Below are 11453 nucleotides of genomic sequence, written 5' to 3' on the forward strand. Positions count from 1 at the left end.
CCAATCAATATCAGGAAAGTTGAAGTCCCCCATAACAACCACCCTATTACTTTCACTCTTCTTTTGAATCATCCTCGCAATCCTTTCTTCTATGTTTTTAGGACTATTAGGAGGCCTGTAAAAAAACTCCTAACAGTGTGACTTCACCTTTCCTATTCCTAACCTCAGCCCAAACTACCTCAGATGGCGAGTCTTCATCCATCGTCCTTTCCACAGCTGTAATACTATCTTTGACAAGCAATGCCACACCTCCCCCTCTTTTACCCCCACCTCTGACCCAACTAAAACATTTAAATCCTGGAACCTGCAACAGCCAATGTTACACAATTTCCTTAGTTTTTTGGGGTCAGGCACAACGTAATGACATTGGTGGCTGCGCTACATCATTTAGAGCCCCACCCACGTCTGCGCCGTTGTGAATGCTGATGTCATGTGACCTCCCAAACAGCCAGGCGCCGGAGGCGCTAGAGAGCGTAACGCCACCGCCACCATGACGCATGCGTGTTGTCGCTTTGTGTACTTCCGGGAGTCGCACATGGAAACGACCTGAGGGGAGTGCGCGGGTGAAGACAAGGTGATGGAGGCCGTTTCAAATAAAGTAGTAGATCGTGTGGGAGCTCGGAGAGAAGAGTTAAGTAAACAGGTATGATTCCTAGCCGTGTCGACTTAAGTAAACAGGTATGATTCCTAGCCGTGTCGACTTGGCAGCAGGAGCAGTCGTTCCCTGGTGCAGGGCTGGAACCTCTGCAGCCGCACAGTGACAAAGTCTGAGTGCGCCGAAGGAGACCGGTCGGCCCGTCCTGCCCGTCCTGGCTCTTCGCACGAGCTTCGTTACCGAGTGCCAGTTTCCCGCTTCCCCCTTCCGTCCCCATACCCACTGCATGCTCAGAACCATCCTTTTGAATGTATTGTGAACCGTTTCGCGTTTGAATCTTTACAAGTGTAACGTATCGAATGAAAATACTTTGAACTGGTTTCTCAAGGCTGCCTTTGATGTGAATCTTTACCGTGTGGGTCACCCGCTCAAGGTAGAAGCCTTGACAGTTGCACGTTTTTAAAAATAAGTGCAAGCGATTGGCTATTCATAAAGTTTAAATCAGATTGGGCAAATGACCCAAGGTCTACTTTAATTAAAACTATTTAATCGGACAGGGATCAATTTCAATGCGCCTTGATGAGGGGCTTTTGCCCGTAACGTCGATTTTCCTGCTCCTCGGATGCTGCCTGACCGGCTGTGCTTTTCCAGCGCCACTCTAATCATCAATTTCAATGCATTGAGGACAAATTTGCCCTGGTACTTTGGAATCAAATTGACTGGCAAAACATTCGATCAATTTAAACTATTTTTAAAGAGGAGCTGCATCAGGCACAATGGAGGGACATTCCCTGAAAGGGAATAGTATGACAACCAAATTTGGAATTCTCTAGATAACTAATAGGTAAGGAATAACAATGAGCAGAAAATGGAGACAGATCATGAATTGAATGTGTGATGTTTGGAAAGGAATTGAAAAAGGAAATGAGAGGATCGATGAGAAAGTATGAAACAGCATTAAACTGGACTGCAAAATTCTTATAAATGTATGGTGAAAGGGTAGTAAGAGATGACATGGGGCCAATCAGGATCAAAACCAAGGTCTGCGTATGGAATTAACCTTGATGGTGGGAAAGCTTTTACAAACAATAATCATGGACAAAGTTAATGTCACTTGGATAAATGCAAATTAGTAAAGCTAAACCAGCATGCGTTTGTCAGATAAATGGTGTTTAACAAACTTTATTAAATTTTGTTGAAGTAACCGATTGGATTGATGTGGTGTTTAAGGACTTCATAAAGGTGTTTTGAAGTCGTGCATAAGATGTTTATTGGCCAAAAAGATGACATTGAAATAATTGTTAAGTAATGGTTATTAAGTGCAGCTCTTTTTGGCAGGACACCAGCCTATAATCTTGCTCCATCGTTAAAAGAAAATATAATAAAAATTTCCATTATAGTGGGTGAGTTTGATAATGCTTATAAGTAAAGTTTGAACATCACTTCCTGTTGGAAGAACAGTTGTTAAGCAGTGCTTGGTAGCTTCAAGTTTTTGTTAACTTTTCAAAATGGCAATCGTCTTTTAAAGGAGGCTGGCCTTTTGAGTTTTTGTACATCAAACAATTTAATTCAGCATATTAGAACAACAAATTTTCATTGGCAAAATTTCTTCTGATAATGTGGAAGGTTTTCAGTATGTAAACTTTCATAATGGATAAATAAGTAACATGCTTAGTTTAATTGAAAAGGGTTGACGGTGACTTCATTTGACATCTGTAAATTGAGTTTTTGATAGACTAGATATACAAAGACTGGTTATATTTATGGAGAAGGGCATAACTAGAAGCTATCAGTATAACACAGGCATTAAGAAATCTAAGAAGAAAGTAATTAGAAACGGCTTTGGCAAAACATCATGAGAAGTTGGAACCCTACCACAGTGAATGCATGACATAAAACATGGAACTATATTGAATGAAAAGGAGTGAAGTAAGGGACTTTGAGGCCATAGATATGCTGGTGGAACATGCAGACATGATGCAGAGCAATTTAAACAGAAAAGTACAAAGGAATGCATTTTGATAAGCAGCATTCCCCCTCATTTTTTTCTCTTGCTATGACTTCCGGAAACAAATGCTGATTGAAGTGCACAGAACCTTAGAGTGGCTGAGGAAATGCAGGTAGGAAGGGTGTAATTGTAAAGGTATGCAGGAAAATGTCATCAAGGGTTACATGCACTCAAATCATTGCAGATGACAGAGCTGGGTCAAAAGTGGTCTTTAAAAATGGTCCAAAGGATCCTGAGCTTTCAAAATAAAAGCATGTTGCCAGGGTTGGAGGATTTGAGCTATAGGGAGAGGCCGAACAGGCTGGGGCTTTTTTGAATAGAAAGGGTTTGGAGGGATATGGGCCGGGTGCTGGCAGGTGGGACTAGATTGGGTTGGGATATCTGGTCGGCATGGACAGGTTGGACCGAAGGGTCTGTTTCCATGCTGTACATCTCTACGACTATATGACGTATTGTACAAAAGCAAGAAAGTTACAATGAACCTTGGTAGAAAATTAGTTCAGCCTCAACTGGAACATTGTCAAATTCTGGTGCTGCACTTTCAGAAGGCTGTGAAGAGTTTTAAAAAGCACAGAAAAACACTCGGGTAGTTAAATAAGGTCTTCGGTTGTTCTCTTTGGATAAGAAGAAATTGAGGTTTTCAAAATCATGAGGAATAGGCAAAGTAAATAGAGGGAAATTTCCCGTTGACAAAAGTCTAGTGTTATCAAAGGATATTTTGAAGTGTTTGGCAAAAGAGCTAAAAGCCACATGAGGAAAGGCCTCTATATGCAGTGGGTAATTATGAACTGGAATGCAGTATCTGAAAGGGTGGCAGGGCAGAGTAAATCAGGCCTTCAAAGATTAAGTGCATGCAAGGAAAAAAAAGAAGAGGGTTCCTGCTGATTTTTGAAAAGATCAAGTACAGTAATTTTTAAAAGGAGTGAATAATTGCTCAGCTCATTAAATTTCACGATACCTTACAAAAAGAAATTTGCGATTTTTAAAAGAAATCCATTCTAAGTTGACATTTTAACTGAACTGCAATGTCTACTTGGTTACAATTCTTTATTGTTATTCCAATGTCAAATGTAATGTTGTTTCAATAGATACAAGAACAAAGTGTTGTCATTGATGAGCTCTCCAACCTTAAGAAAAATCGGGTAAGTCAATAAAACCCAAGTTAATACTTGTAGATGTTCAGTTCTGGCATAAATATAATGGTTGCCTTCAAATTACAATGTAAGATAAATAAATTTTGCCTAAAAAAAGAAAATTTTTGTAAAGCAAATTTAGATCAGATAGCAGGAAAACGCCTCATAGTGTTTAATATTTGCAATAATCTAGCAATAAAGCTAATAAAGACATAGATATTGGGTTTATCAGAATTAGGTGCCATGATGACTATAAAGACTAGAGGTTCCAGATTTAATTTTAAACTCAAAGAATGATACTGAACAGAAGGGGCTGTTTAGCTCAACATGTCTGTGGCAGCTCTTTGAAAAAGCTATCCATCGAGTCCCACTTCCATCTTTTCCCATTGCTCTTTGAGTCTTTATCCAATTCCATTTTGGAAGTTAATACTTAACCTACATCACCTGCCGTTTTTAGATAGTGCATGTAGATCAAGACGTTACTGCACAATTCCATATTTTGCCTCTGGTTCTTTTGCCAATGTCATTAAATCTTTGCCCTCTGATTAGAAACCATTCCCCCACTGGAAGTAGTTTTGTTTTTAACTCTTCATGACTTTGAACCCTTCTATAAGATTTTGTCTTAATCATCTTAAAAGTCTTTCAAGGTTTGATATCATTGCTAAAGTGTGTGTGTGTGGAATTGGCCACAAACCCCCAGGTGAGACCTAAGTAGTGTTGGATAAACTTCCTTGTTTCCTTTTGCACTTGTTATATCTGTTTACAGAATCAAGGATTTTGCCAGTCTTTTTAGTAGTCTTCTGAACTGCCTACGCCAGATCTTTCTGTTCTGCATCTCTTTTAAGATTATACAATTTAGTTTGACTCTGATATCATTTTTAGCAAAATGTATCTCTTCATATTGCAGTGAATTTCATGTATCAATTGTCTACCAACTTTCATGTCATTTGCAGACCTTGAAATTATGCCCCTTATGAGTCTTCCATTTCACGAGTTGAGAATTCACTCTTTCAGTGCCTCCGAAGGTGGTTTTTCCTTTTGACAAACAATTTACAGTCTATAGGAAATGCTTAGTGAGAATAACCACCAGGCATATTTCTGTTATTTTTCCACATGAGAGATTTGCAAGCTAGAAGCTTCTCCAGTATTGTTTAAACTTGAGACTGTAGCCATCCTGTCCATGGACCAGTCATGAAGTTGTTACAATACGTATTTATCAAATGTTTTATGTTTGTTTCATTTTAATCTCTATACTGTTAGTTATCCAGTCAGCTCCGCAGTCTGCAGCCAATCAATATTTCATTGCTTGTTTACAATTTTACCAGTTAATCTTGATTACAGTGCATGTGAACAAGACGCCTTTTCAACTTACTAAAATTAGCTCTCCTCCTGTTGAATATTTTCACATTTGATTTTTATTTGTTCTTTTCAAAACAGTTTCAACTCTAATATTATTGTGATCACTGTTTCCCAACTAATCCCCCATTGAAAACATGTTCCACTTATATTCCATTCTCCAAATGAGATTCAGTGCCGCTTTGTTACAAAATGATTCATGATTAATTTTAGTTTTATTAATAATTGTTATTCGTTCTTTTTCAGAGCATTTATAAGCAGCAGCCCAACAGCAATATATTTTTCTTAGCAGATCAAACCCAGACTCTAAGTGAATGTAAATGTAAGTTATATACCTTAAGCATATTTGTAAAATGCATTGAATGTAATAAGTGGTTCATGTGTTACAACTATGCAGGATATGTTGAATATTCCTTTGTTACCTTGATTTTTATATTCATGCAACACATATAAGGTCATCTTTTCCTTCCCTATTTTAATTTGCCTTCTTCCACTCCGTTAATACATCCTTTTTCTTTGCACTACCTCTTACGAGAGACTAGCTCTCAATCAGCTTTAGCCCATCTTGAATTGATAATTAAGAGTTGCATAGTGGTTTAGAAACATAAGAAATAGAGGCTGGAGGAAGCTTTTCAGCCTTTTGAGCCCACAATGCCATTCAATGAGATCATGGCTGATACAAAGATGTGCAGGTCAGGTGAATTGGCTGTGCTAAATTTCCCATAGTGTTAGGTACATTAGTCAGAGGGAAATGGGTCTGGGTGGGTTGCTCTTCGGAGGGTCAGTGTGGACTTGTTGGGCCGAAGGGCCTGTTTCCACACTGTAGGAAATCTAATCTAATTACCACTGCAACACCATTTTCCTGCTTTGTCTCATACCCCTTCATGTTTTTAATATGTAGATATATAGTCAAGGAACTCAAATACCTGTTATGTCATTCATCCTCATGGGGGAAGCTCTGATTATTACCACCTCTGATTCAGATGTAGCCTATGAAATCCAACATCTTAATATGCCATGGTGCTACATTATTGGACTTGTTTTGACGGGAGTTACATTAGTAAATATAATTGATGACAAACAAATTCATTAGTATATTTTATAGTTCTAAATCCAAAACAAGAAGTCTCCCATTTAAAGTGGCGATGAGGATAATTATTTTCTCTGGTTAAGTCTGTAGAATTCTTTCCCATAAAGCAGTGACATTGAATATTTTAAAGACAGAGATGGATACATTTTTGACTAACAGGGAAGTCAGGAAAGAATGTAGGGAGTAGCCAAGAAATTGGGTTAAAGTAACAGTCTAATCAGCCATGATCTTATCAAATGGCTGGGCAGGCTTGAAAGACCAAATAGCCTACTCTTGCTGACACCACTTACTTCTCATGTTCTATATTCATTAAACTGAAACTAGTAATAATTGTTAATGAAAAATTGATCTCATTATAGATTTAAGTTGTAGAACATACATTGCAATTCGCAAAGAACCAAATAGTATACTTAAATACGTAAACATGTGGAACACCCAAAGTAATTATCAAAATATTTGATAAACACTAATTCTTTTCATTCAATAAATGTATCATGATTATAGGATTTGTCTATTCTTTCACATCTAACTTTGGTGCAAATCTTCTACCTGCTATGGGGGAGGCAGTGGCCTAGTGGTATTATCGCCGCACTGTTATCCAGAGACCCAGGTTTGAATCCTACAGCAGATCGTGGAATTTGAATTCAATACAAATCTAGAATTAAGAGTCTCATCATGGCCATGAATCCATTGTCAATTGTCAGAAAAACTCATCTTGTTTACTAATGTCTTTAGGGCAATCTTACCCGGTCTGGCCTGCATGTAACTTGAGACCCACAGCAATGGGGTTGACTCTTAACTGCCTTTTGGGTAATTAGGGATGAGCAATAAATACTGGCTTAACCAGCGACACCCTCATCCCATGAATGAATAAAAAAAATTTTTCTCTAAGCACTAAAAGTATTGAATAAGACAAGGGATTATGTTTCCACAGGCATTTTTACTTAAGGAGTCCTCATCTTGATCAAATCTTCAGGAAATTCAAATCAAATTTGATACTCTTTTATACTAAAACTGCTATGATTGCATTATTTATTTGTGTGTTACTTTGTCATATATTAGATTATGTGCCATTCCAAAAGTCTAGCAATAACTCTGTACCTTTTGCAGGTGCTCTTGATGAGATGAAGAAAGAATACCAGAATTTAGAAAATGCTGAAAAAGTTACAAATAACTAATAGCAAGATCAACATTTGTTATTGATCGAAATTGATGGATAAATTGAAAGGCACATAAAATGTGTGGTATTTGTTGTATATTAGTTCTAGCCCCTCAGGAAGGTGTTTCTACTCATGATGTTGTGGGAAAAGATATGTTTGAAAGCCTACAACGGAGGGGACCTAATTGCAGTCAACAGTTATCCAAAGAAGTGCCTGAACTGGGCTATAATATATTTTTATCTGGACATGTGCTTCATATGAGAGGGTGTCTAAACCCACAGCCCCTGCAGGATACTCAGGGAAACCTTCTCCTTTGGAATGGGGAAATTTTTGGAGGAATTGAAATTGGACCTGAAGCAAATGATACTCTGATCATTCTTCAACATTTGTCTTCGTGTAAGAATGAAGAATCCATTCTGTCTGTCTTTTCTGCTATTCAAGGACCTTGGACATTTATATACTACCAAGCATTCAGTCACTGCTTGTGGTTCGGTCGAGACTTTTTTGGTCGACGTAGTTTACTGTGGCAGTTTAAGAATGCTGAAAATCTCTGTCTTACTCTTACATCAGTGAGTCAGTCTGTTTCCAAGTGTGGAAATTTTCCCTGGCAGGAAGTACCAGCATGTGGACTTTATAAAATTGACCTCCAGAAAAACACTAGTGGCAACTCATTCGCAATATCATGGTATCCATGGAAATATAGGCCCATTGAATATGAATTCAAGACTTTCCATTTAGCTGAAGAAGTTCAGTTTATTGAAGAAGTACCAAGTTTTGTTTCTGTATTTTTAAATGAATCAAAACTTTTCCCTATAGCACCCATTACTCCAATGAATTACAGTGTGTGTGAGACACACACATCAAATTGTGAAGCATCTTCAGTAAATGTTGAGAGTTTTCTTTCCGATGAAAAGAAGAAATTAGTTCATAAGTTCATTAATGTTTTGGGTGAATCTGTTAGGCGGCGAGTGTTTTTCTTACCAAGATGTCAAATTCTCACCTCATCCCAGTTCACAATTTCTAATAAAGCAAAAGTTGCTATTCTCTTTTCCGGAGGTGTTGACTCTATGGTTCTTGCAGCCTTGGCTGACCATCATATTCCACGAGATGAACCTATTGATCTATTGAATGTAGCCTTTAAGCAGCAGAAGACCTCAACAAAGCAAAAGAAAAAAAGCAATGCTTCTAGGGCACCTGAAGAGGAAACTGTCCAAGATGACAATAGTAGTCTTGATGAGACCACTAGTTTTAATGTGCCTGACCGGATCACTGGACTTTCAGGTTTAAAAGAGTTACAAATTATAAACCCTGCAAGAAAATGGAATTTTGTAGAAATCAATATCACATTAGAAGAGCTGAAGGAAATGAGACAACAGCGGATTAGTAATTTGGTACAACCTTTGGACACAGTACTGGATGACAGTATTGGCTGTGCTGTGTGGTTTGCTGCAAGAGGTATTGGTACTAGGACCAGTAATGGAGAAATCCAACCATATACAAGCAGTGCACAGGTGTGGCATCATCCCTAAAAGATCGTTTTCGTCCACCATTATGAATGTAAAAATCTCTATCTTCATGAGTATTCTTTTAAAAGAAACACACCACAATTTATCATTTTGATTACTGTTTAAGTCATAAATAAAATGCTCAGTGTTTTACGCATTCCACATCATTAAGAAATTCAGCATTAATTTCAATAAACTAATCCTAAACTGAAATGAGGCCCTTAAGTAATCCAACTGACCGAGAATAAAATCAAAACTTTACTATTGTTCTTCAAGATTTTGTCTTTGATCTATCCTTAGGGGTTTAGGCAGCTTCAAAGAATTTAAACATTGCTAAAAGACAACATGATGTCAAAGTGCTATTTTACATTTATCAGATTTAGGGCACAAGAAAAAGAATTGAAAAAGAGTCACCAGTTTACATAGCATAAGACATGGTTGGGCCATCTTTGGCATGGAGATGCAGGAGGAACAGTTACTTGTCAACTTAGTTCTCAGATCCCCAGGTTTGAAAATGCAAGTGGAATAAAATATAAATAAGTGGGAATGTATTAACTTTAGTTGAAAAAAAATAGAAGTGGTGATAAGTTGGGAAGTGTATGTGTCCACAAAAATAAGTCTCCTTGTCCACAAGTCACTGGAGGCTAGCATCTACGTGCTGCAAGCAAATAGAAACACAAGAAGATTTTGTAGACAATTCATTAAGGGAATTTGAATACAGAAGTAAAGATGTTTTGTATTTACATAGAGCCTTAATGAGACCTCACCCAGAGTACACTGGGGTTTTGGTTACCTTATGTAAGGAAAGATATATTTGTCATAGAGTTAAACCCAGGTTCACCAAATTAATCCTTGTAATGGCAAAGTTATTGAGGAAACTACGTCTGTTTTCTCCAGAGTTTGAGAGCGATGTCATAAAACTTAAGTTTTTTTACAGAGCATGAAAAGGTGGAAATAGGATATTTCTCCTGGTTTGTACCGATTTCAGTTTTAAACAAGCTGCACTCTTTCCCCCACCCCAGCCCCAGCTGCCATAACTTCTTTCTATATCCTCTGTCCATTAGATTTTCATCAACCTTCAATAATGCTGCAAAAATCATGAAATCCACATAACTTCACCACTCTGTATCACTTTATTAAATGGGTTTCAAAATTGATTTTTTGCATCAAGAAGCTGCATATTCAGCTATGGTAAAAGATTACCTATGGTTTAAATTCAATATTTTGTAATTTGAAGTCTCAATATCCCAAAATTATGTTGCACCATTTGGCCTGTGTAAATGCAGTTTGGTACAAACTGAATTTGCTTTACTATCTAAAGTAATTCAATTTCTGGGACAATAGTGCATTTTAATTACATTTTAATTACATTATAGATTCAGGGATGAAACCTTTATGGACTTTGTTTTTTAAAAGGTGGTATTGACTGGGATTGGAGCTGATGAACAACTCGCAGGTTATTCTCGTCACCGTGTCTGCTACCAAACATCAGGTTTTGAAGGCCTAGTCAAAGAACTGGGGATGGAACTCGGCCGCATTTCCTCACGTAATCTTGGGAGAGATGACAGAGTCATTGGAGACCACGGAAAAGAAGCAAGGTGAGTCCATGCAAAGTTCGAACATGTTGAAATCCAAAAACACATTCTAACTCACTGTTGAATACAAACGTTGTTGTAAACTCAAGAAGAAGTTAAAATGTAAAATTGAAGATTGAACAGTATCCATGTGCTTTTAACTCCGCAGTTGTAAACATATGTGGTGTTTGACCTGACGTTACAAGACGTCCTGTGGTCTGAAGTCAATGTTGAGGACACCCAGGGCAACTCTCTCATAAACATATACCACTGTGCTGCCACTTCTGTTGGGACATGGTTGATATCGCTGTTGTTTCTGATGCCTAGGTTGATAACAAGTGGCTTGTCTGGTTTCATTTTTTATTTATAGAGTCATCGAGATTACAGCATGGAAACAGACACTTCGGTCCAACTTGTCCATGCCAACCAGATATTCCAACCCAATCTAGTCCCACCTGTCAGTGCCTGGCCAATAACCCTCCAAACCCTTCCTATTCGTATACCCATCCATATGCCTTTTAAATATTGCAATCGTACCAGCCTCCACCACTTCCTATGGCAGCTCATTCTATACATGTATCACCCTCTGTGTGAGAAAGTTGCCCCTTAGGTCTCTTTTATACATCTTTCCCCCTCACCCTAAATCGATGCCCCCTAGTTCTGGACTCCCCCACCCCAGGGAAAAGAGTTTGACTATTTACCCTATCCGTGATTTTATAAATCTCTATAAAGGTCATCCCTCAGCCTTTGACGCTCCAGGGAAAACAGCCCTAGCCTATTCAGCCTCTTCCTATAGCTCAAATCCTCCAACCTTGGCAACATTCTTGTAAATCTTTTCTGATTCATTTCAAGTTTCACAACATCTTTCCAATAGGAAGGAGACCAGAATTACATGCAATATTCCAACAGTGGCAAAACCAATGTCTTGTACAGCCACAACATGTCCTCCCAACTCCTGTAAAAGCGCAGCAGGTCAGGCAGCATCCAAGGAGCAGGAGAATCGACGTTTCGGGCATGAATCCTTCTTCAGGA

The 11453-nt window shown here is 38.2% G+C and overlaps 2 protein-coding genes across 6 annotated transcripts in view; one reads left to right on the forward strand and one right to left on the reverse strand.

Moving 5' to 3' along the window:
* asnsd1 (asparagine synthetase domain containing 1) overlaps positions 1-11453 on the forward strand; it is a 78717-nt gene that overhangs the window by 59538 nt on the left and 7726 nt on the right. The window contains exons 1-5 of one of the 4 annotated variants that reach the window (XM_043692828.1): positions 285-643; positions 3692-3745; positions 5339-5414; positions 7293-8853; positions 10264-10445. In XM_043692828.1, the coding sequence (XP_043548763.1) occupies positions 7420-8853; positions 10264-10445 (1616 nt within the window). In that variant the 5' untranslated portion in view covers positions 285-643; positions 3692-3745; positions 5339-5414; positions 7293-7419. Of the gene's footprint in view, positions 1-276; positions 644-3691; positions 3746-5338; positions 5415-7292; positions 8854-10263; positions 10446-11453 lie in introns of those variants that run through there. The other 3 variants (XM_043692829.1, XM_043692830.1, XR_006312063.1) reach the window with 3 other exon arrangements.
* The window catches only part of zgc:136439 (uncharacterized protein LOC678627 homolog), a 45126-nt gene continuing 42914 nt past the window's right edge, over positions 9242-11453 (reverse strand). For both annotated transcript variants that reach the window (XM_043692839.1, XM_043692838.1), the window contains one exon: positions 9242-9505. In XM_043692839.1, the coding sequence (XP_043548774.1) occupies positions 9499-9505 (7 nt within the window). In that variant the 3' untranslated portion in view covers positions 9242-9498. The remainder of the gene's footprint in view (positions 9506-11453) is intronic.

Source organism: Chiloscyllium plagiosum, chromosome 7, assembly GCF_004010195.1.
Source record: "Chiloscyllium plagiosum isolate BGI_BamShark_2017 chromosome 7, ASM401019v2, whole genome shotgun sequence".
In the NCBI taxonomy this organism is placed as follows: domain Eukaryota; kingdom Metazoa; phylum Chordata; class Chondrichthyes; order Orectolobiformes; family Hemiscylliidae; genus Chiloscyllium; species Chiloscyllium plagiosum.